Source organism: Cyprinodon tularosa, unplaced genomic scaffold, assembly GCF_016077235.1.
Source record: "Cyprinodon tularosa strain WSP-4 unplaced genomic scaffold, ASM1607723v1 ctg1317, whole genome shotgun sequence".
In the NCBI taxonomy this organism is placed as follows: Eukaryota; Metazoa; Chordata; class Actinopteri; order Cyprinodontiformes; family Cyprinodontidae; genus Cyprinodon; species Cyprinodon tularosa.
Window position 1 is genome coordinate 12,431 of NW_024038134.1, and position 25,053 is coordinate 37,483.

Genomic DNA, 25,053 nt, shown 5'->3' on the forward strand with positions numbered 1-25,053 from the left:
CTATCAACGGATTTTAAATATTCATTTGTTTTTCAGTCTTTATCTTTCTCTACCTTTTTATGTGTGAAGTGTATCCTTTTAGTGACCTGATAGTGACCTGATGGTGACCTGATAGTGACCTGATGGTTTTATTTTTTCTGGGGGGGGGGGGTGGGTGAGGGTGGTTCCCTATCCTTTTGAAGTAAAAAGTCAATAAAGGAAGTTGAATTGAAAGCTGCATCCTGGATGAACTGTCGAATCAACAAATCACTCCCATGTTATTTTTTTATCAAACCTTCTTTTAAACAGAGGTGTCAATGAACTCGGATATACAAACTTGTTCTATTTAAGCTTTAAGTGTCAGGGCACGTCAGAGCATAAACAGACACCCCCTAATAGACCACAAACTAATAGTCTCTTTCCCAGGAATTCAACTTTCTGTTTGTTTTTTTCCATCAGCCTCCATTAAACCTGATGCTGTTGCTTCTACTGAAGTCATTAATTCTCCCCCAGCTCTGGTTGCATGTCTGATCTGGCCACTCTGACTTACAGTTACTGGAATGCAGCTGCTCCATTTCCTGCCTTAAAATCCCCGTTGGATTTCACAACAGGCACTGAGTCACATGGATTTCCACAGTGTGGCTGCTTGGCTGTTTCTCCAGGAAATGCTGATAATGTCAAGAACCCGACACGTTTACTTCTTTAGTTTGACTCAGTCCACAAGCTGGATCCTGCTGGGTGAACTTATTATTCTGCTATAGGTGTTATTCTAACAATCCCTGCAGATGTTCCATGGTACAGATCCCAACGCCTGGGAGGAGATAAGGAGGTTAGAAATGAGCATCGTGTGTTTTCTGTTGCTGCTACTTCCCAGTCTGAGCAAACAAGATGGACAACAAACAGGTAAACTTTTTCCTCTTCTCTCTAAATTAGGTTTTATTTCAAACTGTACACTTTTTGTGGCTTTTCCTTAAAGGAAGGAAATCTTTGCAGGTTTTACTAAAAATTTAAAATCAAGGGAAGAGTTTTAAAATTAATTTAACTTGATAGTACTTGTTGATTCAAAGTGAAAAGACATCAGGCTTTCTAAAGCCTTAAAACTGAATGAAAGAAAAAACTGAAGAGCAACCAAAGTGAAGAAATGTGCTTTTGTTATATAAACCAAACAGAATCACTATTTTGGAAACAAATTTTAAACTAATGATTTGATTCTACCTTAAGAATATTACAGTCCATTCATTCTTTATATAAAAATCTGGTGTCAGTCTCCAGCAGACAGCGGGAGAGACACCTTGGACTGGTCTCCTGGGCAACATAGAGGAACACAAGACAAACAACCATGGACATCTACTCTGAGTGTAACTTAGAAAGAGCAACTAACAAAACAGATGTGTTTGGACTGTGGGAGGAAGCAAGGTTACACCCCAGACCAGGGTTAGAATTAGTGTTTATAAAATTCACATCTTTCATCTTTCATTTAAACCAAAAATCTGAGATTTGATATAACATTAGGTGGAAAGAAGTCAGTTTACAAATTTCTTTAGTGTAGCTCATCCATTGTATCTGTGGTTGTATGTTTAGGCAAAGCTTATTTATTTATAGTAAACATTTCAGTAGCAAGACAACTCAGAGTGCTGTACATCAGGAAACAAAATAAAAGTACATTGCAGTCATGTCAACCTAAAAGAACATAAAACAATAATATAAAATAATGTGAATATATCAGAATATATTGAAAAAAATAAAGTTGTATTGAAAATTTTATTAATAATCACAAAAATGGAAATAGATTGAAAGGCAATCAGACTTTTGCTCAGATGTTCTGAAAACATCTCTTTTTTCTGCCGGATTAATCTCATCAATCTGTTGTTGGAGTTATGATGTATTAAAGCAGGTGGAGGTCCATCCTCCTCAGCTCATTCAGTCAGAAGCTAATCAAATAGCCACCCATAGTTTGTTCAAATCTGATTTGGAATGTGCTTACTGCTTCTTTTTTTAAGATGATAGATTCCATTATAATTCCTTTTATCTGGGCCGGTAAACACCCTCGAATTTCTAAGTCTCACCTACAGAAACCTACTGCTGAGGGTGGCCTTGGCTTTCCTGATTTCCGTCATTATTACTGGGCTTGTAATTCTAGAACCTGGGTTTTTTGGAGTCATGTTTATCCGAAGGGTGAAAAGGTCGACTCATTATTGCCCAATTGGCCACTGAATGAAAACCTTGCGTCCATAGCACTTACTACTTCCTCTCTTTCCACTGTAGTGTTCTCCAATTTCTCTTTCCCCTTTCAGTTGCTAAAGGATAATTTTATCTTTAAAAAATCATTTAGGATTCTGAAGCAGATAAAGACTGTTCTGAATCTGATTTCTCCATTTATGCCCCCATCTTTCAGAATGCAGCGTTCAAGCCAGGGAATTTGGATGTAGTTTTCAAGCACTGGTTAGATAGAAGCATAGCTGTTGTCAAGGATTTATACATCGATAACAGCTTTGCTTCCTTCACGCAACTCCAATCCAAATTTCGTCTTCCTTCTAGCCACTTTTTCAGGTACCTGCAAGTTCGCAATTTTGTCAGACAAAATTTCCCTCACTTTGAAACCATATCAGTGCAACATAGTTTCTTCGAGCTTATAAAAAAGCCCCCCACTTCTAGAAAGCTAATCTCTCACTTTGTTCATCTTTTCAGTTCATCTCCTTCTACCAATCATATAAAAGAGGCCTGGGCTTCTGATACACTAGCCGAAATTTCAGATGAGATGTGGAATTTGAGTCTGTCAAGGATCAAAACATGTTCCATTAACTCCAGATTGCAACTTATTCAATTCAAGGTTATCCATCGTTTGCACTTTTCTAAAACCAAACTTAATAGGCTGTTTCATAGTGTCTCTCCTATATGTGACAAATGTAAATCAGACAATGGGACTTTAGGTCATATGTTTTACTCTTGCCCTATGCTTATGGACTTTTGGTACAGTGCTTTATTGTTTCGCTATTATGTCTGTCTGAATCCTCTCACCAGAGCTGCTTCATGTTAGATCAGACATGACTGGCATGGTGTGTTGACAGCCGTACGTTGTGTTCAATGGCATCACGTAATTTAACGGGTCAACCCGGCTCTGGTATTCTCCCAGTAGAGCTGAACAGAGCCAAGGCGATTTAACGCAGATCACTTGCTGAGTTGTTTCACCCGGGTAAACGTGCTTCAAGGAGCTGTTCCCACCGCAACTATAAGCAGATTGTATCCGGGTTTAAATTGGTTTTTCGGTTACTCAGCATCCCCGACGGTGCACATGAAGCTGCTGCTTGGATCTCATGGCCATACCTATAATCAGTGATACAGTGAAGAGCACACTGCTGCAGGTCCCACGGCCGACAGGAACGGTGAAAATCTTGATCCATTTGAATAAAATGAAAGGACACGTCATTGTTTCCTGACAGTTGATTAACTGATGGGTGGTTTCAGATCAATCCTGAAAGCATGCCTGCTCCAGAGTATGTTACCATGTTGACCAGCCTCTCTAAGAATGAATCCACGTTCATGCTACTGGAAAGTCAGGGTTAAACTTGAAGTTGTCTGGCTAACCCATTAATCCTGCCTCATGCCAGAGGCCTTTGGGTCATGCAGGGTCTGCATCTGTATGAAAACGGATGTTGTTTATTAGGATTTTAATTTAGTAAAGATCCACGTTTAAAATTTCATATGGAATGAAACTAAAACCCCATTTGCAATAGCCTTTCGAAAATGTGTCAAGAACAGTCTGAGAACGGTAACCAAGATAGCTGTTAACAGTAAATGGAATGCAACTGAACTGGACCATGCCAGACGCCACCGATCCATACAAAACTAGTACTAGTCCAACAGTAAGGCTTGGCACGATTCATCTATGGCTCAGTTCTCTCAGAACAAAGAGCACATCAGCAGACCGTGTCATCTTTTATTTACAGTCAGCTGATTCATTTTGAAGGCTTTTGGTCATGTCTGGCTTTGCAATTCATAGATCTCCTCACCTGTTGACAACACAAACTTCATCTCAGCCTGTTAAATATAAATGGCATAAAAAGAGCATGGTGCAACCTGGGATAATGCCAAGACTGAGGCTCTCATTGGAATTTGGGTGGAGGACTTTATCTAGGCGCATAAGTTCCTGATCGGTATGGGCGCTGCCAATTTTGTTTGTGTAATTCCTGCCTTGAGAGCTGTAGTATCATGGACAACTTATGGGAGGTGAGGAACGGTGCTAGCCTGATGTGTAAATGGTTGTAAGAACACAGCTCAGCACGGTTAAAGGATCCAAGCTCAGTCCAAACTCGGCATGGCATGGAACCCTTAGAGAAATTAGGATTTAATCTGGCTTCACCTCCCTTCATTCATAATATGTCTCCCGTTTCCTCTCTCTCTAAAATGTGTGTAACCTTACAGATAGGTCAAAATTGCTGTAAGAGACCACACATTTTAACGACAACTTTATTTTGTTATTAATCACGACCTTTGTGAGGAAGTCAGCGTACGCAAGATTCAGGTCCTGCTTTGTATGAAGCAAGCCTTGTAAATGAGGGCCCTGCTCTTTAAAGAGTACAATAAAAATGCAAAAACGGATCTAGACCTTAGCTTATACTCGCACTCATCATCTCCAGCTTCACTCATGAAATGGTCGTGGGGGCAGCGTTCTCAGTAAAAGACTCCCAGACTTCCCTTTCTGTAGACACCAACAGACAATGGCGTCAGATGAAGGAGTTAGCCCTGCAACCAGAGGGTTGTCTATTCATGCCCTGGCCCCTGCTTTCATTGTTGTTGTGTTTTTAAGACAATTCCCCAGCATTGCCTGTATTCACACCATCAATGGTGGATAGAGGGGCCGGGTGCCCCAGTGTATGGCAGCCTCGCTTCTTTCAGTGAATCTCAGGGAAGCTGTGGCTATAATGTAGCTTGTCGTCATCAGTGAGTGAATTTCTGAATGTAGTGTAAAGCACTTTTATCCAGTCCTCTGACTTGAAAAACTGCTAAATACGTACAGGCCATTTACCATTCACCTTGTCCAGGTGTGCTGGGGGAAGCACCAAGTCTTAACAGGCCAACCCAGAGACAAAGTCCCTCCATCAGTACTGCCTCATTCTGAGTCAAGGTTGGGGTTTGGTTTAGGAAGAAACATCCCAGTGGGATGTGCCTGGAACACCTCCCAAGGGAGGCATCTCGGGGGCATTTGAAAAAAAAGGTCAGATCTTCTTCAGCTGATTCAATGTGGATGGGAAGCAATTTTACTCCGAGCCTCTCCCAAATGACCAAGCTCCTCACCCTCTCTAAGGGAGAGATGGTGAGCCACCTTGCAGAGGAAGCTCATTTCAGCTTGTATCCAGGATCTCATCCTTTCAGTCATGATCCAGATTTCATGACCATAGCTGACCATAGCTGAACTAGTCCAACATGCACTGGTAACAGGTCCAACTTAATGACAGCAATGTGGACCAAACTCCTGCTGCACTTGTACAGAGAACATTTGACCCCTAGTAAAGAGCCTGTGACTCTGTACCTCTGAAGCACATCCCACAAGTACCACGATGGACCTGGTTGAAGGCCTTTTCCGGGTCCATAAAGCACCTGTGGACTGGTTGGGCAAACTCCTTCCTCAGGGTGGATCTCTCATCCCAAAGCCTTGCCACCGGGGAGTTTTCTGATCACCTTCCTGACTTCAGCCTTCAATGTTAGCAAAGCACTGCTATTCCCTCTGGAGGCACTGGACTGTTTACCAGAATCACTATTAGGCTAACCCATAGTCTATGCAACACCTCTAACAAAGCTAAGAAGTACTGGTACTCTTACTGCCATTCTGCCCATAGAACAAAACAACAGTCAAACACCTCCCCACTCCTGAAAGGCGAAGGGTTGAAAGTCTCTTGTCCACCAGAGTAAAGTCCAACACCAAATGGCTGAGCCAGGAGGAAATAAGCTGTCCCACTCCGGCACTTCATCTCTCCCCGTCAGCCACTCCAGAGTAGAAGAGAGTCCTGCCTCTCTACAGGAGCTGGGTTCCAGAACCCAGGCTATGTATAGTGGAGAGTCCGACTAGTTCTAGCCAGTATTGCTTCACCTCCCACATAAGCTCAGGCAGATTGGGTCACCTCTGCCTCTGACTGCACCCAATCCTCTCTGCACCAGTCCTTCACCCCCCCCCTCCACCCCCCAGCCCCTTTAGGCGGTGAGCTCAATGGCTGATGGCCTTGTGTCACTCCTTTAGGCTGGGCACGGCTGTGTCCCACAAGGAAGAACCCGCATAGAGGTGCTTGTCGATGAATCCCGACACCAGGGCAGGCTTGGGGGCTTGGATACCGGCTCCTCAGTACTGGCCGATGTCATGTGGCTCCATATTTTGGTCATTATGGGGTCTTTGTGAACTGCCCTTTGTCTGACATGTCACCCAGAGCCTGTTTGCCCCGGGAGACCCTACCAGGGGCATTAGAGCCCCAGACAACATAACCTCTGGGATCATCCAGGAACTGAAAACCCTCCATCATGTTAAGATGGTGGTTCAAAGAGGTTAAAAAAATAAGTTTTTATAATCAAGTGTAATTCACCTATTTTAAACATGTAAATAAAATGAGCTACAAATGAAATTAGTATATTTTTGCGCTTAAAATATTAGGTATGTGATTTAAATAACATATAGAAGTTTTTTAAACCCTAAAGTTAAGGATCCGCAAATGTAGAGCTTTACCTAATGCTTGGATGATGCTTCAGTAATAACTTCAACAGTTTTTTTTTGCTCTGTGATCTAAACAAGGAGCTCTTTGGCATTAATTTTTCCTTTCCCAGGTATTTTACAATGCGGGCCTCAGAATCTGACCGTCAGGGGTTCGGACCACCAGCTGCAAGTAGAGTGGGAGGACGACATTTCCTGCTCAGCTATGAATTACCCAATCCTCTATAAGATGACAGTTCTGATTGAAAATAAAGAAGTTCATACTGTAAGTCCATTAATGATTAATTATCATCCCTCATGCACATTCTGCCACTGACAAGGCTGTGAAAATATCTCAGGATGAAATCTTGGTGAAGCCAGAGGACATTCAGTTGACTCATTCCTGGAACTGGACATCTTATCTGCCATTGGAGTGTGCCTCTCACACCATTAGACTTAAATCCCAAATCAACAACCATACAGGCCAGATGGAACTACAACAGACTCTTCATGGTGCCTAACAACTTTACATTATCCTAAAAACATATGCCCATCTCTTTTTGCCAAAGTTTAAAATTGCCTTTTTGTTCTCCAGGTGCAACCACATCTGACAAAGCAAAAGTGCTCCCTGACGAAGTGGTGTTAAAAGTTGGCAACATAGCCACCTTCTGCTGCATTGTCCCAGAAGGGAAAACATTTATACAAATTCTTCTGAGGCCAGCAATGAAGACAAACATGAACCGTACAAGGATAAGTGCGCATAGACACGCCCTGACTCTGCAGCTGGAAGAGGTCTGGAACAGGAGCGTGGATGTTGAATGTGAAACTGAAGAGCCAGACGGAGTGGGTGGTGCAAGTATTTACATTGGCTGTAAGTTGGAAGGGATAGTGTGGTTGAATTTATTCCTTCTTCTAGTTAGTGAAATCACATTCTATTGGTATGTTCCCATATTCAGACCCACCTGATGTTAGAAATCTTCAGTGTGAAACTCGAGATCTGGAATCAGTGCAGTGCACCTGGGATGAAGGAAGAGACACAATGTTGGGAAGCAGAAGTCCAACATATTATCAGCTTAATGGAAGGTAAAAACAAAATAATATACATATATATTTGTAGTAAGCTAAAGGTTACAACAGGATATTTCCAAAAACACAGCAAGATAGCAAAGCTGCCTTTGAAAGAACAACATGTGTGCTGGAACAGATGAGAGCAAAGTGGAGATATTTGGTCATAATGCACAGCATTATGTAGGAAACCACATATAGCATATTAGAATAATCATCTTGTAGCTACATTTTCCAGCCAGAGGACCAAGACATCTTGTTGTTTCTAAGTCAACCATTAAAAGCTATATAGTATTGAGAGATAGAGAATGTAAACATCTTAGCAGGGTGTACCAATTTTCTTCTCAATTTGAAATAAGCTAACATAAATATGTTAACAAGTGACCAAATATACCTATGCAGTAAGTGAGTAATACTAAATTGTGTGTAAATGTGTAAAAGGTACTAATAAATGTCCTCCTCAGGGGGCTTGTTTGGCAACAACATGATATTAACTCCTCAACTAAATACTGCAACACAAAAAATATATGTAACTTAGCTTCTAATTGGCCTCTGTAGTAACTAATTGGACTCTGAGGCCAGAAGGTAAGACGCTGTGCAATGGCCATTCATCTATTGAAGTGTATACAAAGTTTGGTGGCTTAGCATGATACTGGGTGGCAGGTGGCTCTAAGGGACTGTCATTATATGTGACAGCCAGCAATAGGCAGAGCTGCAGTGAAAGTGTTTTTCTACTAAACTTACAAGAAAAAAAAAATATTTCCTAAAAGAACTCTGTTGTGACAAATGCAGTATGTTAAAAATGTCCCTATAGCTGACTTTGAAAGGCTTAGAAAACAGGTTAAAGAAACTTTACAGGGAAAGTGATCCATTAGTAACATAACCGCCCCAGACAGCATTTCAGCATTTCAGTGCATATTGAAGCATGACCAGAGTGCAAAGAGACTCTGGTCTCTAAAACACAGATAGGACTCTTGATGTAGAAGATTTTTCACTCCCCTCGTCACCAGAGATTAAGGAAGGCTTCGGGGAGCCCAGAGGGACAGTGTCTTATTAGTTTGAGACCGTGACTTTAAGGAACTGACTCGTACCTGAAACCAGAGTTGCAGAAGTGATGGAGGACAGGCTAATAAAACCTACTGAAACTAATTGCTGAGTGAGATGCTTCGAAACCTAAAAAGTATGACATTAAAATTACACTCCATAAAGCCAATTTCTACTGTGGATGTTTAACCTTATTTAGATGCAGTAGTTTCTGAGGGTTGAGCATATACCTTAATAAAGGTCTAGGTACTGTGAAATGAGTAATGAATGTGTTGCAGGTAAATTTCATAATTGTCTTCCTCTCAGATTGGACTCAACATTTTTTTTTGCAGTAACTTCAGTCCTGAATCTCCAGGAAGATTGTATAAAAAGTTTAAGGTTATAGGTGGTATGCAGAGTTGGACTTTGACAGCTTGGAATACGCTTGGAAAGGTGGAAATCAACTACCAAGCCGATCTCACCCAACGAGGTACTTTAACAACTTAGAGCAGAACCTTTTAATGAAAGAAATTTAGCTGAGAATAGTTTCTGTTTTTTTTAGTTCACATGTGGGCTCCAGAGAGACTTACAGCTGCTGATGTGAATGCCAGAAATGCCACCCTTACCTGGAAGTGGAAAGTGCCGCGGTATCATAACCTGAACCTAACATGCCATATACTGATCAGTGACTCAGAGGGACAAGTATGTCTGGAGGTAAGTTGGTGGTAAAAAGGATCACGAGACAAAATTGTAGAAATTTCTCTAAACTCTGGTATGTCTAAATTGGTTGCCTAGAAACATGGAGTCGGACTGAATGGTACAGCTTTAACTGATCTGAGACCAAACTGGAATTATAACCTGACTGTCCGGTGCCAAACAGCTAACCACTCGATATTGGGCGACTGGAGCAAACAAGTGACCTTCCTCACAAAGGGTGATGGTTGGTATCTGACGCACCGTAAGCCCGCCTTCCATTTAATCATTTAACTACTTTTAAGCTCTTTTCCAGAAATACTTGCCAGACTTGAGATTTCTTTAAAGTATTGTTTAAACTATTGTTTAGCAGACACCATCCTGGAAGGTTCAGCTACTGTGTTAAGGAACTAATGTGAGTCAGTCTTTACATAAAAAATATGGCTGAGATAGGGCTAGATTGGTGTGCAAACTTTACATTACAAAGAGAAGTTTTTGCACTCATTTTACCAAATATTGTTTAGAGCCATTCATTTATAAGACAAAGTATATTTGATAAGTATCTGTTGGAAATAACCAGCTTTCCACCAGGATGGACAGCCTTATTTTACAGAAACTGAGAAATATCTCAATGAATACCTGTAAAAACTACAGTCTGCTTGGAGTTTGCAGCATTTAGTCCTTATGTTACACGAACAATAAAAAAACATACGTTCACAATACGTTCTGTAATGTCCTTGCAGCACAGTAAGACAATGCAAGGATTTCTCAGCATTCAATTGTATATTACAGAGAACTAACTGTTTGCAGCACTAGACTAATGTTATTTAAGTTATTTTAAATGTACATTTATCTAATGACATAGGTCTGATTTTATTAGCAATTGCCTGAAAATGCTAAATCTTCTCTTACAGCAATTGCTAACCATATAGCTAGGGAGAAGACATGTATTCTTCATTAATTTTGCTACATATTAGAGTAAAACTGCTAAACTCCATTCTCCTCTCATGATTCTTTCAGGACCTAGAAACTGGATTTCACCGTGTTAGCTGAAGCTAATAAGACTAATAGGGCTTAGTGTCATTACTTGCCTTAAATGCTATGGCTAAAATAATGTATGGTGGTTGATTCCAGGGGTTACAGCACAGGGGAAAACCTTGATAAATCCTGTCTGCAGATCATTTAAAACTCATTCCCAGGTCTCAATCCTGAAATGTTTAAAGAATAAGAAGTAGACAACAGTGAACTCTCATCTAAAGGGGTCATTCCCCCCTCTCATTTAGGAATAAGAGGAGGGCATGACCCCTTTAGTCATCCCTTAACCCCCCTGTCTACCATCCTCTCATATCCTGACACATATTTAATCCACCTATGTTTATTGTGACAGCTGATTGAATTGTTGCATGACAGTGTCAGGTTTGGTGGATGTTTGTTGAGGAACCAGATGGTTAGGGTTACGGAGAGGCAGAGATGATTTCTTGTAGATTTAATGAAGATGTTGGTAACTAATAATCAAGAAACAGGCAGAAATAAACAATTTACAGGTAAGGAAATCAGGAATTAAAAACTAGGAGACACTTCGAGAAACTAACATAAGGAATAAAGTAATGAAGATAATCCAAGAAAGAGGAACTGCACAGCAGATGTATATATGGGAGAAACAAACAATGAATGGGACAATCAGTGGATAGGGAGCAGGTGTGGACAGGAGCAACTAAAAAGGAGCTAAGGGGAAAGAAATTAGACAGTAGAGAGCGACAAAGAATAACCAGGAAAAACAGGATCAAACTATAACTTGGGAAGAACTTAAATAAAATTAATGACTAAAACTAGACCAAATATATATATATATACACCAAAAATCCTGAAAACAGATAAATGAAGGAACTAACAAGGGGAATAAATCTAATAATTCAAAAATTATATAAATCTTGACAAACATGCTAGCAAAGATAAGCATAGAACCCAAAAAAACTTAAACAGAACCAAAAAGTCCAGAAAGCGCAGAATCACGACAGTTTCAGATTCAGCACTTGCTCTGCAGTTTAAGATATTTTTTATGAATAATAAGTCAAATTTATTGAGTAAAATATTGAATTTGCGCATGCACCATAACACTGCTGCCTTGCAGCAAGAGATCCTGGTTCGATTCCTGGCTGAGGGTCTTTCTACATGTAGTTTTCATGTTCAAATCAAGTAGATTCTATTCAGTTTATTTCTATAGCGCCAATTCACGACATGTCATCTCAAGACACTTAAAAGTTCACCAGATCATCCAGTCAGATTGATTCAAAGTTTTCTATCTAAGGAAAACCAGCTGATTGCATCGACTCATTGACTCTTCAGCAATCCCTCACACTAAGCATGCTTGTAGCGACAGTGGAGAGGAAAAACTCCCTTTGAACAGGAAGAAACCTCCAGCAGAACCAGGCTCAGTGTGAGCGGCCATCTGCTGAGGCCCACTGGGGTTCAAGGAGACAGAAGCAGACATAGAAAAAGAAGCATAGATACAAAAGGCAACTGTCAACCAGCTCCACAGGCGGCCTCGTCCAGGAAACACACAGCCAGGCAGACGAGCTCCGAGCCAGCTCCCATGTCAGAGGATGAAGAGAGCACATCCAGTTAGTCACAGTCAGAGAAACAGGACTACACTGGAAAACAGGCCAAGCTCCAACATCTACAAACAAATGTGTTGATGGCAGCAGCACAGCTGATATTTCTCTCCAGGATGGAGTCACAGCCAAACAGGAACAGACCAGATGAAGCTACTATGAGAAAAAGCAGAGAGAGCAGAACGTTAGAGATTGAACTAATAGATTCTGCAGAGTGGGAGAATAGAGATAGAATGAAGCAGGATGATGAAAAAGGGGTCCCTATGTCCTCCAGCAGTCTAAGCCTATAGCAGCATACTGTTCTCCGTGTGTATGGGTTAACCCTAACCCTGGGTTCTCTCTGGGTACTAAAGCTTACTCCCACACTTATCTAACATGACATGACATTAAGTGGTGTCTCTAAATTCTCCTTAAGTTTGGTCATGCATTTCTTACATTGCGGGAACCTTTTCCTTAAAATATAGCACATCTTGGGGACCATGTGTTCTAGTGGGGACCAATGCTGGTCCCCATGGGATCATGTTTAGAATTAAGGTGTGAATTGAGTTTAGGTTAGGGTAAGGTATGAACTGGTAATGGCCAGGTTTAGGATTGGATTGGGGTTAGGTTAGGGTTAGGTATAAACCTGTAATCGTCAAGTTTAGGTTTGGGATTAGGGTTAGCTATGAACCTGTAATTGTCCAGTTTAGATCGGGATTAGGGTTAGGTATGAACTATGATAGTTAGGTTTATGTTCAGGTTAGGGTTACGTATAAACCTGTAATTGTCCAGTTCAGGTTGGGATTAGGGTTAGGTATGAACCCATGATGTTTGGGTTTAGGTTCGGATTAGGGTGGGGTATGAACCTGTGATGGTCGGGTTTAGGTTAGGGTTAGGTATGAACCTGTAATTGTCCAGTTAAGGTTGGGATTAGGGTTAGGTATGAACCTGTAATTGTTTAGTTTAGATTGAGATTAGGGTTAGGTATGAACTCTGATAGTTAGGTTTATGTTCAGGTTAGGGTTACGTATAAACCTGTAATTGTCCAGTTCAGGTTGGGATTAGGGTTAGGTATGAACCCATGATGTTTGGGTTTAGGTTCGGATTAGGGTGGGGTATGAACCTGTGATGGTCGGGTTTAGGTTAGGGTTAGGTATGAACCTGTAATTGTCCAGTTAAGGTTGGGATTAGGGTTAGGTATGAACCTGTAATTGTCGAGTTCAGGTTGGGGTTAGGTATAAACCCATGATGGTCAGGTTGAATTTAGGTTGGGGTTAGGCTTTTGTCCGCCCATTGTGACGTGAGTTCTATGAATAGTCCTAAGAAAAGCCGGATAAAGCTCTTTATCTCTAAACCAAGAGGAGAGTAAATCTTTCTCCGACTATCCCAGCTGCTTCTATTAATGAAAGCTTTGAGACTTTTAAGTCACTCTTAGTTTTTTTTTTAATAAATTTTCACCTGTTTGACTAACAAAAAGATTGGCGTCAGAGAAGCATTCTGGGGTTAAAAGTCAAACTCAGGGACCTGATGGGCGGAGCCTGCACTGCCTCTAACACCCTCCAACCCTGTGCTGGTTCTGGAGGAAACAAGGAAGCTTCTCTGTGAAACTGGGACCAAGTCTATTTCTGTGTGTTTGTTTTCCTGTCTTACGTTCTGATTACCTACCTGTTATAAAGAGTTCTTCCGATTAGTTGCCCATAGATCAATTAGTGATAGTTTTCTATGTTCTATGTCTATGTTCTTTAGGAAATAAATATAGGACATTATTTAACTGTTCTTTTAAATAACCTTAGGTTTTGTTTATCTTTCCATTTGTATTAAATTTTTAATGATCAGGAGTGTTAATGATGTTTGTAAAGATAATTCCTTGTGGAAAGAATTTATCCCCATCATTAAATTTATTTAATAAATAATACACTAATTATTATGATGAATCATCGAAATTCAATCAATAAAGACTGTTTAACAAAGTTAAATAAACAAGAAGAGAAAGGGATTTAGAAACTAAATATTTTACTTCTTCCACTGCAGTTCCAGATGCTCTTGACGTGTGGATGAAGAGGCAGGAAAAACACACACTAATAGTTTGGAAGGTGAGTCTTAAGCTTCTGGTTATCTGGTTTCCTAAATTGTGGAATTGTCCAAAACAGAGACCTCTAAGCCTCACAGTATAATTTAGTCTAGGATCAGGTCTTCTACTAAAGAGGATCTGATCATCCAGAGTGTTGGACTCAGGGGAAACAATTCAGATCGTTTCAACTGGGTTTAGTTAGAGGTAACATCCTGGCTAAAGCAATATCTGAGGGGGTTTATAGGGAATTAATTGATCTTTTATAGAGTTCTGGGTCTGACCGATGATTTCCTCTAAACTATATATTTAAATCACTTAAATCCAAAAGGTAAATGAAATTTTGTTTTTCATAAGTGAGTAGTAGATGTCACTAGCTGTCGGCAGGAAGGATCTCCTGTAGCAGGTTTTTCTTAACTGATCCTTCAGCTTCACAAACTGTGGTCTGTTTTTCAGGTAGTGTAAAATCCTTCTGATTTTTAATACATCCACCTGAGTCATTTAAAGTTTCTGACAAAGTTATTTAATGCAGACATGCATCAACCTTCTCCTGGATTATAAAGGGTTCTTAACCATTTGGCTACCTAAAGCCCCGCTCTCTTTGCAGGAGCCTCTGAACAACCAGAGCCATGGAAACATCATAAAATATGAAGTAACTTGGGCAAACACCACATTCTTGGTAAACCACAGCATCAACAGATACTCTCTACTTCTGGACCCCAGTAAAGAACATGTTGTCACGGTAACAGCGATAAACGAGCATGGCATCTCATCACCATCAACCATTACCATCCCAGTCATCAGTCCAGGTAAGAATGATTCAGAATTCGAGCCCCATTTTCTCCAAAGGGATCCAGACTGCCACTCTGTAACCCTGAAGGCACCAGTTAAAAAAAAAAAACTAAAATAATTAACCTTGTGAAACAGTCACAAACTCAACTTGTCGTGTATGGAGGGCAAAGAACAGCGAGTACGACCCAAAGAACACCATCCCCACAGTCAAGCATGGTGGTGGCAAGGTCATGCTTTGGGGGTGCTTTTCAGCCAAGGGGACGGGACAACTCCATGGTATTGAGGGGAGGATGGACGGGGCCATGTATGGTGGAATTCTGGACCAACATGTCCTTCCCTCAGTGAGAGAGCTGAAGATGATGATGGGTGTTTCAGCACCACAACGACCCTAAGCACACCGCCATGGCAACAAGAGAGTGGCTGAAGAAGAAGCACATCAAGGTTCTGGAGTGGCCTAGCCAGTCTCCACACCTGAATACAATTGAAAATCTTTGGAGGGAATTTAAAATTCGAGTTGCCAAGCGACAACTTGGGAACCTGAATGATTTGGAGGCTTTCTGCAGGGAGGAGTGGGCCAACATCCCTGCTGAAATGTGCACAAACCTTTTCAGCAACTATAACAACCGTTTGACATCTGTGCTGGCCAATAATGGCTTTTCTACAAAATATTAACATGCTGTTTGGTAGGGGGTCAAATCGTTTTTCCTCATCAGATGGTTTCAATTTTTATGAATTCATATGTTGTGAATTTCTGGAATTTCCTTTGGGATTCTGTCACTATTAGAATGTACATATGATCAAAATTGTAGATTGTTGCATTCTTTGTAAGTGGGCAAACCTGCAAAATCAGCAAGGGGTCAAATACTTATTTCTGTCAGGATGGGTTACTGAAAAGCCCAATATGCAGAACACCACGGAGACTGAAGAAAAGTTTAACAAGTTTATTGTTCACAAGCACATGGAAATAATACAGGTACTGGTTCAGGCCTGGGGGCTGGTTCACTGGAGTCTGTGTGGGAGATAGTTCAGTTAGCTTGGACGCAGTTGAGTTTGAGTTTGAGAGTTTAAGGTTTATACCTTGAGAAGTCCGGTTTAGGCTTTGAGAGAGGAACTGTTGGGTCCAGAGATTGTTTAGTTCAACAGAGTCCGATAACTGCTTCAGCGTCTTACTTCTAGCGTGAGGGCAGACCTTGGCTTTGGGTTTCCAGCTCTTAGTCCAGAGCTGCATGGGAATCCAGAGAAGAGTCTTCAGGTTTGGCTCAGAGGGCAGGCTCGGCAGGTTAAGCTCATCCAGAGCTCACAAGAGAAAAAACAGGATTCCTGAAAGCAGAGACAAAAAGGATTAGAATCCAATCTGGATTGAAGAGCAACAAAGGTTCTCAGAAGATGCTAGGCTCAGGTGCTAACCAAACTGGATTTAACACTGCGGCGTCGAGGCAAGGCCTGAAGGCAGGTTATATACTGTGGATCCTCTGATGATGAGATGCGCCTCAGGTGTGTCGAAGGCTCAGCTCAGGAGGATCCATGGCGGACTCTGCTGGAGAAAGATGGAACTTCTCCAGCTCCCAACAATTTCCCCCACTGTAGAGGACTGGTATTTGAGAATCCTAGTCCCCGTGATAAACTCATGGAAACAAGATTTGGTTTAAAGCTGGTTGATGTTGGATTTGGGAACTTTTTCATAACTCGATGGTGTAAAAATCATGTGATTGAAAGAGTGCGTCTTCAAAGTATTAAAGTGTTAGCAGCATGTCAAATTAAAACGGTTCATGTTACTGAGAGAGACCTGAGTAACCTGTCAGGGTTTCTCTACTACTATTCTAAGTAATTATAACCAAGCTTTGGGTTATTAGTTATTTCATTTACTCAGTTTTCGACAGAGGGATATAATATCTCTAGATCTAACCATCATCGTCTTTATTTTCAGAAAAAAACAGTATCAACACCTCCTGGATCACTGGAAGTGCTCAGGGCTTGAGCCTGTCCTGGTCTGCCAGTCAAGACGCCAGCTGTGGCTACATTGTGGACTGGGTACCTGCAGTCCATGATGGTGATGTGGACTGGCTAAAGCTGCCTCCCAATCAGACCAGGGTCAAGATAAATCCAGGTAGGATTGTCTCAATGATTTAGTTCTTTCCTTAGCCCCAATGGTGAGTCCAAAAGGTTTCTGTGACTGTCCTGTTTAAACATCTTCTTTATTATTTTCAGAGAAGTTCCTCGATGGGCTGAGGTATTCATTATCGATCTACGCCTGCACCACAACTTCTCCAGTGCTTCTGGAGAAGAGGGAGGGCTACATCACAGAGACACGTGAGGCTGCAGTTATTTGTACTGTTTTGGCAGAACAGCACAGAGACTTTGTTCATCAATGCTTTAAATTCTTCATTCTGTCACAGGGATTAAAGGTGGGCTCTTTAACCCTCTGGAGTATAAACAGATGGGTACTGATGTGGAAATATCCTGGAAGCCAGTTCCTGTGAAAGAGCAGTCTGCTTTTATCCGTGGATATGTTCTGTACTGCCACGAAAAAAGTGGCAAGAACATCCAGGTTACTACAGGTAATGCTCACCTGTGAAGGTGGACTCAGGTTCTGAATATGCTAGAGGGTGTTCCCAGGGTCTTAAAACATCCACAGATGCTCATAGTGCAGCAAACACAAAAATCTGAAGAAATTTTTCATGAGATAAAATATAAATGTGTTGAGTTTGACTGGAGCTATTTTACGTCGTGATTTAGACAATCCTGAAGAAACCAGCCTGATGGTGAAAAACCTGATGATCAGCTCCTACAACTTCACTGTGGTGGCCCGGACAGCAGTGGGAGAGTGCGGCAACACATCAATCACAGCAACCCTCAACCCTGAGAGTACGTCACTTCCTTTCTTTAATGTCACTTCCTTTCTATTTCAGACCAAACGTCTGAGCATGACCATTTCCATAGTCTCAGACGGGCTCAGATCAGGAGAAGCCCAACATTTCACCATTCTGATATTCAAGCAGCTTCTTTATCTTCACCCTCCCATTGCTCCATCAATTCAAATCTATTTATTTATATAGCGCCAATTCAGAACATATGTTATCTCAGGTCACTTTCCAGTTCACCAGATCATCCAGTCAGATTGATTCAAAGTTTTCTATCTAAGGAAAACCAGCTGATTGCATCGACTCATTGACTCTTCAGCAATCCCTCACACTAAGCATGCTTGTAGCGACAGTGGAGAGGAAAAACTCCCTTTGAACAGGAAGAAACCTCCAGCAGAACCAGGCTCAGTGTGAAAGAGAAAGTTAAGACTCATCCAGGTTTTAATGTCTTCAGACATGCCTGTAATCTATGTAATGGGTTAGCTTCATCTGGATTATAGACAGATATAGCTGGGTATCATCAGCATAACAGTGGTAAACAAAGTAAAGAGAATTGGTCATTTTCTTTTTCTCTTTTCCAGATGACAGCTTCCACAAAACCTTTTTCATTTCCCTGAGCGGGATTTTTATACTTATCCTCCTCATCGCGATTCTCTGTTACAGACAATGGGCACAGTGAGTGATCCGATCCGTCTCTTTTTATCTAGAACATGCCTCCGCCTTGTCTTGATTTTGTTTAATTTTCATTTTTTCTGAACCTGCAGCATCCCAAAGCCAGAGATAGCTAACTGGTTGACATCACCTGTAAGTTTTCACACACACAAACATTTTTCACACCCCCGTTATAACCCCTAATCACAGAGTGCTTTATTGGAAGTTATCTGACAGAAAAGCATAAAGATTGTAGGAAAACCAATTATGGTTTTCAACTATTTTTGCTGGATAACTTGTCATCTGAGTAAAAAACCCTGACTGGGCCATAGTTTAGGATGTAAAGGGAAGAAATGGGAACAATGAATAAATATCTTTTAAAGGTCTGTGAGTTTTCATCACAGCTGGTTAGTCTGAAGTTATTGTTTGGTTGGTGTGACTCATTGTCTGTCGTCTTCTCCAGGTTAAAGACATTTCTCTCTACCTGCAAACTGACCCCAGCCTCCACTCTGAGGACCGCATTGAAATCCCACAGCTGGTTTATAAATCTGAAGAGCCAATCAAAAATAACATCCACCAGGATAAAACACAAGCTCCACAGGGCTACCAGAACACACCCCACCCAAACTGGACCGCTAATGCTTTGGATGGGTCCAACCCAAAAAGCCTGCCTCTGTCATTATTTCCCAACCCAACATATAACTTGCTGATACTAAAGGAAGGTATGACCCCAGGCACCGAGCCGAAGCTGCAGGTGAGGAATGAATATCAGCCTCAGAGTTTGAATGAGATCTTTCATCAGAACCAAGTGGAGCTGGACCCTAAATGCTTTGTTCCAGACTACATTGTTGCACCCAAGCCATCTTTCTCACAATGACACATTAGGGATGGGCTTAAAGTTCAGTAGGATCCACGAGAGGTAAACCTGCCTGTAGCTAAGACATAATGAAGACCTAAAGGAAACAACCCCTCTGTCTCGTTCCAATGGAAAGGTTTTGAAACCTCCAAGGAGCCAGGGAGCCATCAGTATCAAACAAACCTCCTTTAGATGAGGAGCCACATCATGATGGAGCTCCCGACCCTTGACTCATGGAGGATCCTCCAGAGAAAAGCTCTTACATCCAGAGGTTCTTTCCCTCAACTCCTTCAAAAGACTTGACTAACAACGTCATCAGTACAGATGAAGCCCTGAAGCGACAGCTTCAACCTGGCATCATCAGGAGCAGAAATCTCCTCCAGAAATTGATTCCATTCCCTTTGATTAGAATATTCACCCAGGCTGGGTCTAAATGAAGGTTTAAATCCAGTCTGATTAGAATAAATACAATTAGACTGAATAGACCCAACTCATAGATACAGCCATTTAGTAAATGGTCAATCATTAGAGGAAGAACAGACTCTAAAATGACGATGTTGACTCTGCAGCTAACCAGTGGAGAGTGGGATTAGTGGGAGCAACAACCACCATCAGAATTGGAGAGTGGGAGGAAAAAGTAGAAAGGCCTCTTGAGCCTTCACCAAAACTAGCTAGCTCAGGGCAACATCAACCTATAACTTCACAGAAAGCTCATCTAAAAAAGTTACTTTATTTCCTTGTTTATTAAAAGCTTCTAAGTTCTTGGGCCCTGCTTCGATGGTGCAGTGACTAGTGCGGACAAACTACCTACAGAGGCCTTAGTCTTCGCCGCATCCGACCCGGATTAGAATCGGACCTGTGGTCATTTCATCCAGATATATTCTGGAGTCATAATGAACACTAGAGTGAATACTGATGGTTATCATCAGTAACGCTCAGCTTTAAATCTGATTCTAAAACATTTATCAAAGGCAAAAATTGTAATGATATCAACAATTTAATGGTCATCCTGAATGATGTAATTCCCTATGAGCTAGATAGGTGGCACATGTGCATTGTATAAAAACCTAGTGTTAGAACATACAGATATGTAGTGTATTATGACCACAGTTGTGTACGCCTGTAATATGAGCGTGAAAGTTTAATAGATGAAGCCAATTCTGTTCAAGTACCTGCGTGTTTTATTGAAGAACCCACAACACAAATGAAACATGGTGTCAGGAGACGGACTTGAGGAGAAACTTGGATGTTAACAGCAAATTAGAGAGGATTGACTGAAAAACGTCTGATGCTAGTCCGCAGAGAACATAGCAAGTTAAGTCAACTGAGGATTGTTAGCCTGTTTTCCACAGGAGAAAAAGAGCATAAAAAAACCAAAGATGCAAACACTACAACCAACACCCAATCGGCAGCTGACAGGTAATGTGGCGGAGAACTGGAGGAAGTGTAAGCAATGCTTTCAACTGTACGTATCAGCTATCGGTGCTGGCGATAAACCTGAGAAAGGGAAAGCATCAGTGTTTCTACATGTAGTGGGTGAAGATGCACTAGAAGTCTATAACACCTTCCAGTTTGACGCTGAAGATTTTTAAAGGAATTTGGAAAAAATACTAAAGAAGTTTGAGGATTACTGTATTCCAAAAAGAAACTTCACGTTTGAAAGGCAAGATTCTTTACCTGTGTTCAGAAAACGGGAGAAACTATTGATCAGTATGTTTCCGAACTGAGGAACAGAAGCAAGACGTGTGCGTTTGGAGGACTGACAGATCAGTGGATAATAGACAGGCTTGTTTGAAGAATTCTAGATAAAGGTCTACGAGAAACGGTACTGAGAGAGGAAAATTTAGATTTAGACAGAGACCTGACACTATGCAGAGCAGCAGAAACGGTCAGAACACAAGCAAAAGCGCTGGTTGGTGAGAGCTGCCACGTGGATGCAGTTAGGAGAGAAGAACAAGGAGCAGTCAGGAAGAAAAGCGGCGCTGCCGACTTGAAGAGTGAAACGAAACCAGCGCACAGAGACGTGCATGGAACGGCGTGCAGTCGACATGGCATGCAGCATCCTCCCAAGAAATGCCCTGCGTACGGCAAAGTGTGTAACAATTGCAACAAAAGAACCATTATGCAAGGCAGTGCAAGAGTCAGGCACGACAGAGCCAAGAGCATACAGTGAATGAAAATAACTCTATGTGGATGTAGTAACAGAAGAAAATGCAGACAAGGCAGATTGGATGCTGAAGTTAAAAGTGAATGACACAAACACGGCGATGAAATTAGACACAGAAGCTCAAGCAAATGTGATTTCAGAGACTGTTTAAAAAAATCAGACCCAGACCAAAATTACATGCAACAAAAGTGAAAGTGAGTTGATATTCCGGAGCAGCAATACCTGTTAAAGCAAAATGCATGGTCACAGTGACACACAAAAAGAAAGAGCAAATGCTGGCATTCATAGTAGCAGCTGGAAATGTACAGACCATTTTAGGATTAGCTGCCTGTGAGAGACTGAATCTATGCAGATACAGAGTATGATGAACTTATGGAACATTAAAAGGATCTGTTTCAAGGTTTAGGCTGTCTTCCTGGAGAGCACACCATCCAAGTTGACAAGACAGTGCCACCAGTCATCAATTCATGCCGAAAAGTACCATTTGCTCTTCAAAAGCCCATAAAAGATGAATTTGACAGGATGGAAAGGCTGGGAGTGATTGAGAGAATTGACGAACCAACTGATTGGGTCAGTTCTCTGGTCAGTGTGAACAAAAAGAATATTAAGCCTAGAGTGTGCATGGATCCAAGAAATTTGAACAGAGCTATGAAGCGTGAACACTTTAAATGACCCTCAAGAGAAGGAATAATGTCACAGTTTGCTAATGCAAAATACTTCAGCAAGTTAGATGCGTCTTCTGGATTTTGGCCACTAAAATTCGACAGTGCAAGCTCAAAATTGTGCATGTTTAACAGTCCTTTTGGCAGATACCGATTTTTGAGATTACCATTTGGCATAGCTTCAGCACCTGAAGGGTATCATAAAACAATTCATATGATCTATGAGCACTTGGAAGGTGTAGACACCTCCATGGACAACATAATGGTATGGGGAAGTACAAAAGCTGAGTACAACCTGAGGCTGAAAAGTGTCCTGAAAGCGCCAAGAAAAGCAAACCTGAAATTAAACAAAGAAAAGGGTGTGAAAGAACTGACATTTGTTGGAGATAAACTTAGCAGTGAGGGAGTTAGGCCTGATCCCAGAAAAGTGACAACAATAGAAAACATGCCAACGCCAAAATGCATGAAAGATGTGCAGAGATTCAATGGAATGGTTAACTACACAGGAAAGTTTATACCTAATCTCTCTGAACGCATGGCACCATTGAGACAACTAACTGAAAAGAAAACAGAATGGAAGTGGAGTCATGGACATGAAAAAGCATGGAAAGACCTGAAGACACAGCTTACGCTTGAACCAGTACTGAGGTTCTAGGATCCAGCTAAGCCCATCAAGATCTCATCCGATGCATCGCAAAGTGGACTAGGAGCTGTTCTTCTACAGCTGTACCATGAATGGCAACCCATTGCATATGCATCACGCTCAATGACAGATGCAGAGATGCGTTAGGCACTAATTGAGAAGGAGCTGTTAAGCATAACTTATGCATGTGAGAGATTTCACCATTCATGTCAGGACAGGAAATAGGTGTAGAAACTGATCATAAACCATTGATCGCATCGTTTAAAAAAACACTCAATGACTGTCCACTGAGAACGCTACTCATGGACAGTGACGTATACACTAGGCAAGCTGATGTACACAGCCGACGCTTTGTCAAGAGCAGCTGACCCAAAGGAACCGGTGAGCAGCAACATAAATGATGATGTGAATGCTTATGTGGACATGATCACAAAGGCCTTACCCGTTTCTGATGCCAAGATTGAACTGATAAAGATAGACGACAAAGATAAGAAGAGCTTGCAAGGTGATGTACTGGCCACGGATAAATCAAGACATCACAAGTGAAGTGTCTGATTGTTCAATTGTCTGAAATATCAATCAAGCCATCCAGCTGAACCACTCAAACCCCACAAAGTACCCGACAGACCATACCAAAAAATAGGTGCTGACCTGTTTTAATGTGCTGGAAGAGACTACATTGTCATCACACATTATTATTTGTCGTATCCAGAGGTTAGTAGGCTGAATTCTACAACAGCAAATGCAGTAATAACAGCCATAAAAGCCGCATTCGCAAGACACGGTGTGACAAATGAGGTCTTCTCAGATAATGGACCACAATTTTCCAGTGAGAGCTTCAAACGCTTTGCTGAGGAATGGAACTTTGTGCACACAACATGGAGTCTGCATTACCCACAGTCAAATGGCCTAGTTGAAAAGTCCATTCAGACTGTGAAGAGACTATTGCACAAAGCCAAGGATGGTGGAGCAGACTGAGATCAAACCTGCCTATTCAGGAAAAGCTGCTGAAAACAAAGGAGGGAGGATAGGTGAAGAGATACAAACAACAACACAAAACAAAAGTTCTACTACGGCAGAGGAACACAAAACGTACCTGAACTGCATACTGGCAACAAGGTGAGACTCAAGCACAAAAAACAAACACATGGTCACAGAAAGCAGCTGTCCTGAAACAAATTCAACTAAGATCATACAACATTAAGACAGAAAATGGTGCGGTGCTGAGAAGGAATCGCCGTGACATCCTGGGGCCAACAAAAGCAGATCGACCGCCTGATGAAGCAGCAGAGCAACATCAGCATCCAGAGAATCAATCATCTGAGGCAACAGTTCCAGATTCAAATCCAGATCCTGCTCAAAGTCCAGAACAACACCTCAACAGATCTTTAAGGGTTATATGAGCACCTGACTGAGTGATTGTACAGATTTAGTATTGTAGTTCAGTCAGGATGAGGTTACATTTTGAAAGATAGTTTGATATAGTTGGAATGGTTTTTCAGATTAAAATAAGTACATTTCAATAGGTTAAAAGTTAGGTTAATGTAAGTTCATAAGGTTTCAAAGTTCCTGAGCCATCAGTTTAAAAAGTGTAATACTTTTACTTAAAGCAGAAGTAATGATATGAACAATTTAATGGTCATCCTGAATGATGTAATTCCCTATGAGCTAGATAGGTGGAGCATGTGCATTGTATAAAATCCTAGTGTTAGAACATAAGATATGTAGTGTTTTATGAACACAGTTGTGTACGCCTGTAATATGAGCGTGAAAGTTTAATGGATAAAGCCCATTCTGTTAAAGTACCTGCATGTTTTATTGAAGAACCCACAACACAAATGAAACAACAATAAGAGTGAACAAACCAACAATTCACCACTCAATTATTCTTCATTATCTCTGGAACAGAAGTCATACGTGCATTTTCAATAGTTTACTGAACATTTACCTTTAAGAAACCCTAAATAAGGCAGGAGCGTCATTTCCACTCTACCCACTTCTTATTGTTGGGATTTCAAAACAATTCATGGAGACTGTTTGCTATTTCTGGATCAAACCACTGGTTCAGATAAGAACTTCCTAAAGCTTGCACCAAGATGACCTGCTGGTCTATGTTTCTGCTGTTTTACATCAGAGTTACTCCGAGGAGAAGCTACTGGAGGAGAACGGGACTTGTTCTGGGAATGATGGACACTCCCAGAGACAAATACGGGAACCATTGCTGTTAGCAAACTATTTGTAGCTGTAAAAGCTAATCTTTTGAAAACATTTCTGTTCATTTTTTGTCTCCTGAAAAAAAATCATTAAATCCTGCAATTAATTAAAA

The 25,053-nt window shown here is 41.3% G+C and overlaps 1 protein-coding gene across 1 annotated transcript; it reads left to right on the forward strand.

The window, feature by feature from the left end:
- Window positions 1-565: 565 nt before the first annotated feature.
- On the forward strand, window positions 566-25,053 carry LOC119778326 (oncostatin-M-specific receptor subunit beta-like). Its single transcript, XM_038277501.1, has 17 exons — window positions 566-882; window positions 6,790-6,941; window positions 7,015-7,168; window positions 7,251-7,526; window positions 7,612-7,738; window positions 9,097-9,233; window positions 9,306-9,457; window positions 9,539-9,683; window positions 14,059-14,120; window positions 14,703-14,904; window positions 16,815-16,994; window positions 17,096-17,197; window positions 17,284-17,445; window positions 17,624-17,752; window positions 18,330-18,423; window positions 18,513-18,552; window positions 18,863-25,053. The coding sequence occupies exons 1-17, from the start codon at window positions 765-767 to the stop codon at window positions 19,274-19,276; spliced, it is 2,646 nt and encodes an 881-aa protein (XP_038133429.1). The 5' UTR covers window positions 566-764; the 3' UTR covers window positions 19,277-25,053.

Excerpts from the sequence above, each read along its gene's own strand:
- LOC119778326 (XM_038277501.1), top strand. The coding sequence starts at position 765 with ATGTTCCATGGTACAGATCCCAACGCCTGGGAGGAGATAAGGAGGTTA. Across the intron at positions 883-6,789 it reads ACAAGATGGACAACAAACAG|GTATTTTACAATGCGGGCCT; the intron begins GTAAACTTTTTC and ends TTCCTTTCCCAG. Across the intron at positions 7,739-9,096 it reads TATTATCAGCTTAATGGAAG|TAACTTCAGTCCTGAATCTC; the intron begins GTAAAAACAAAA and ends TTTTTTTTGCAG.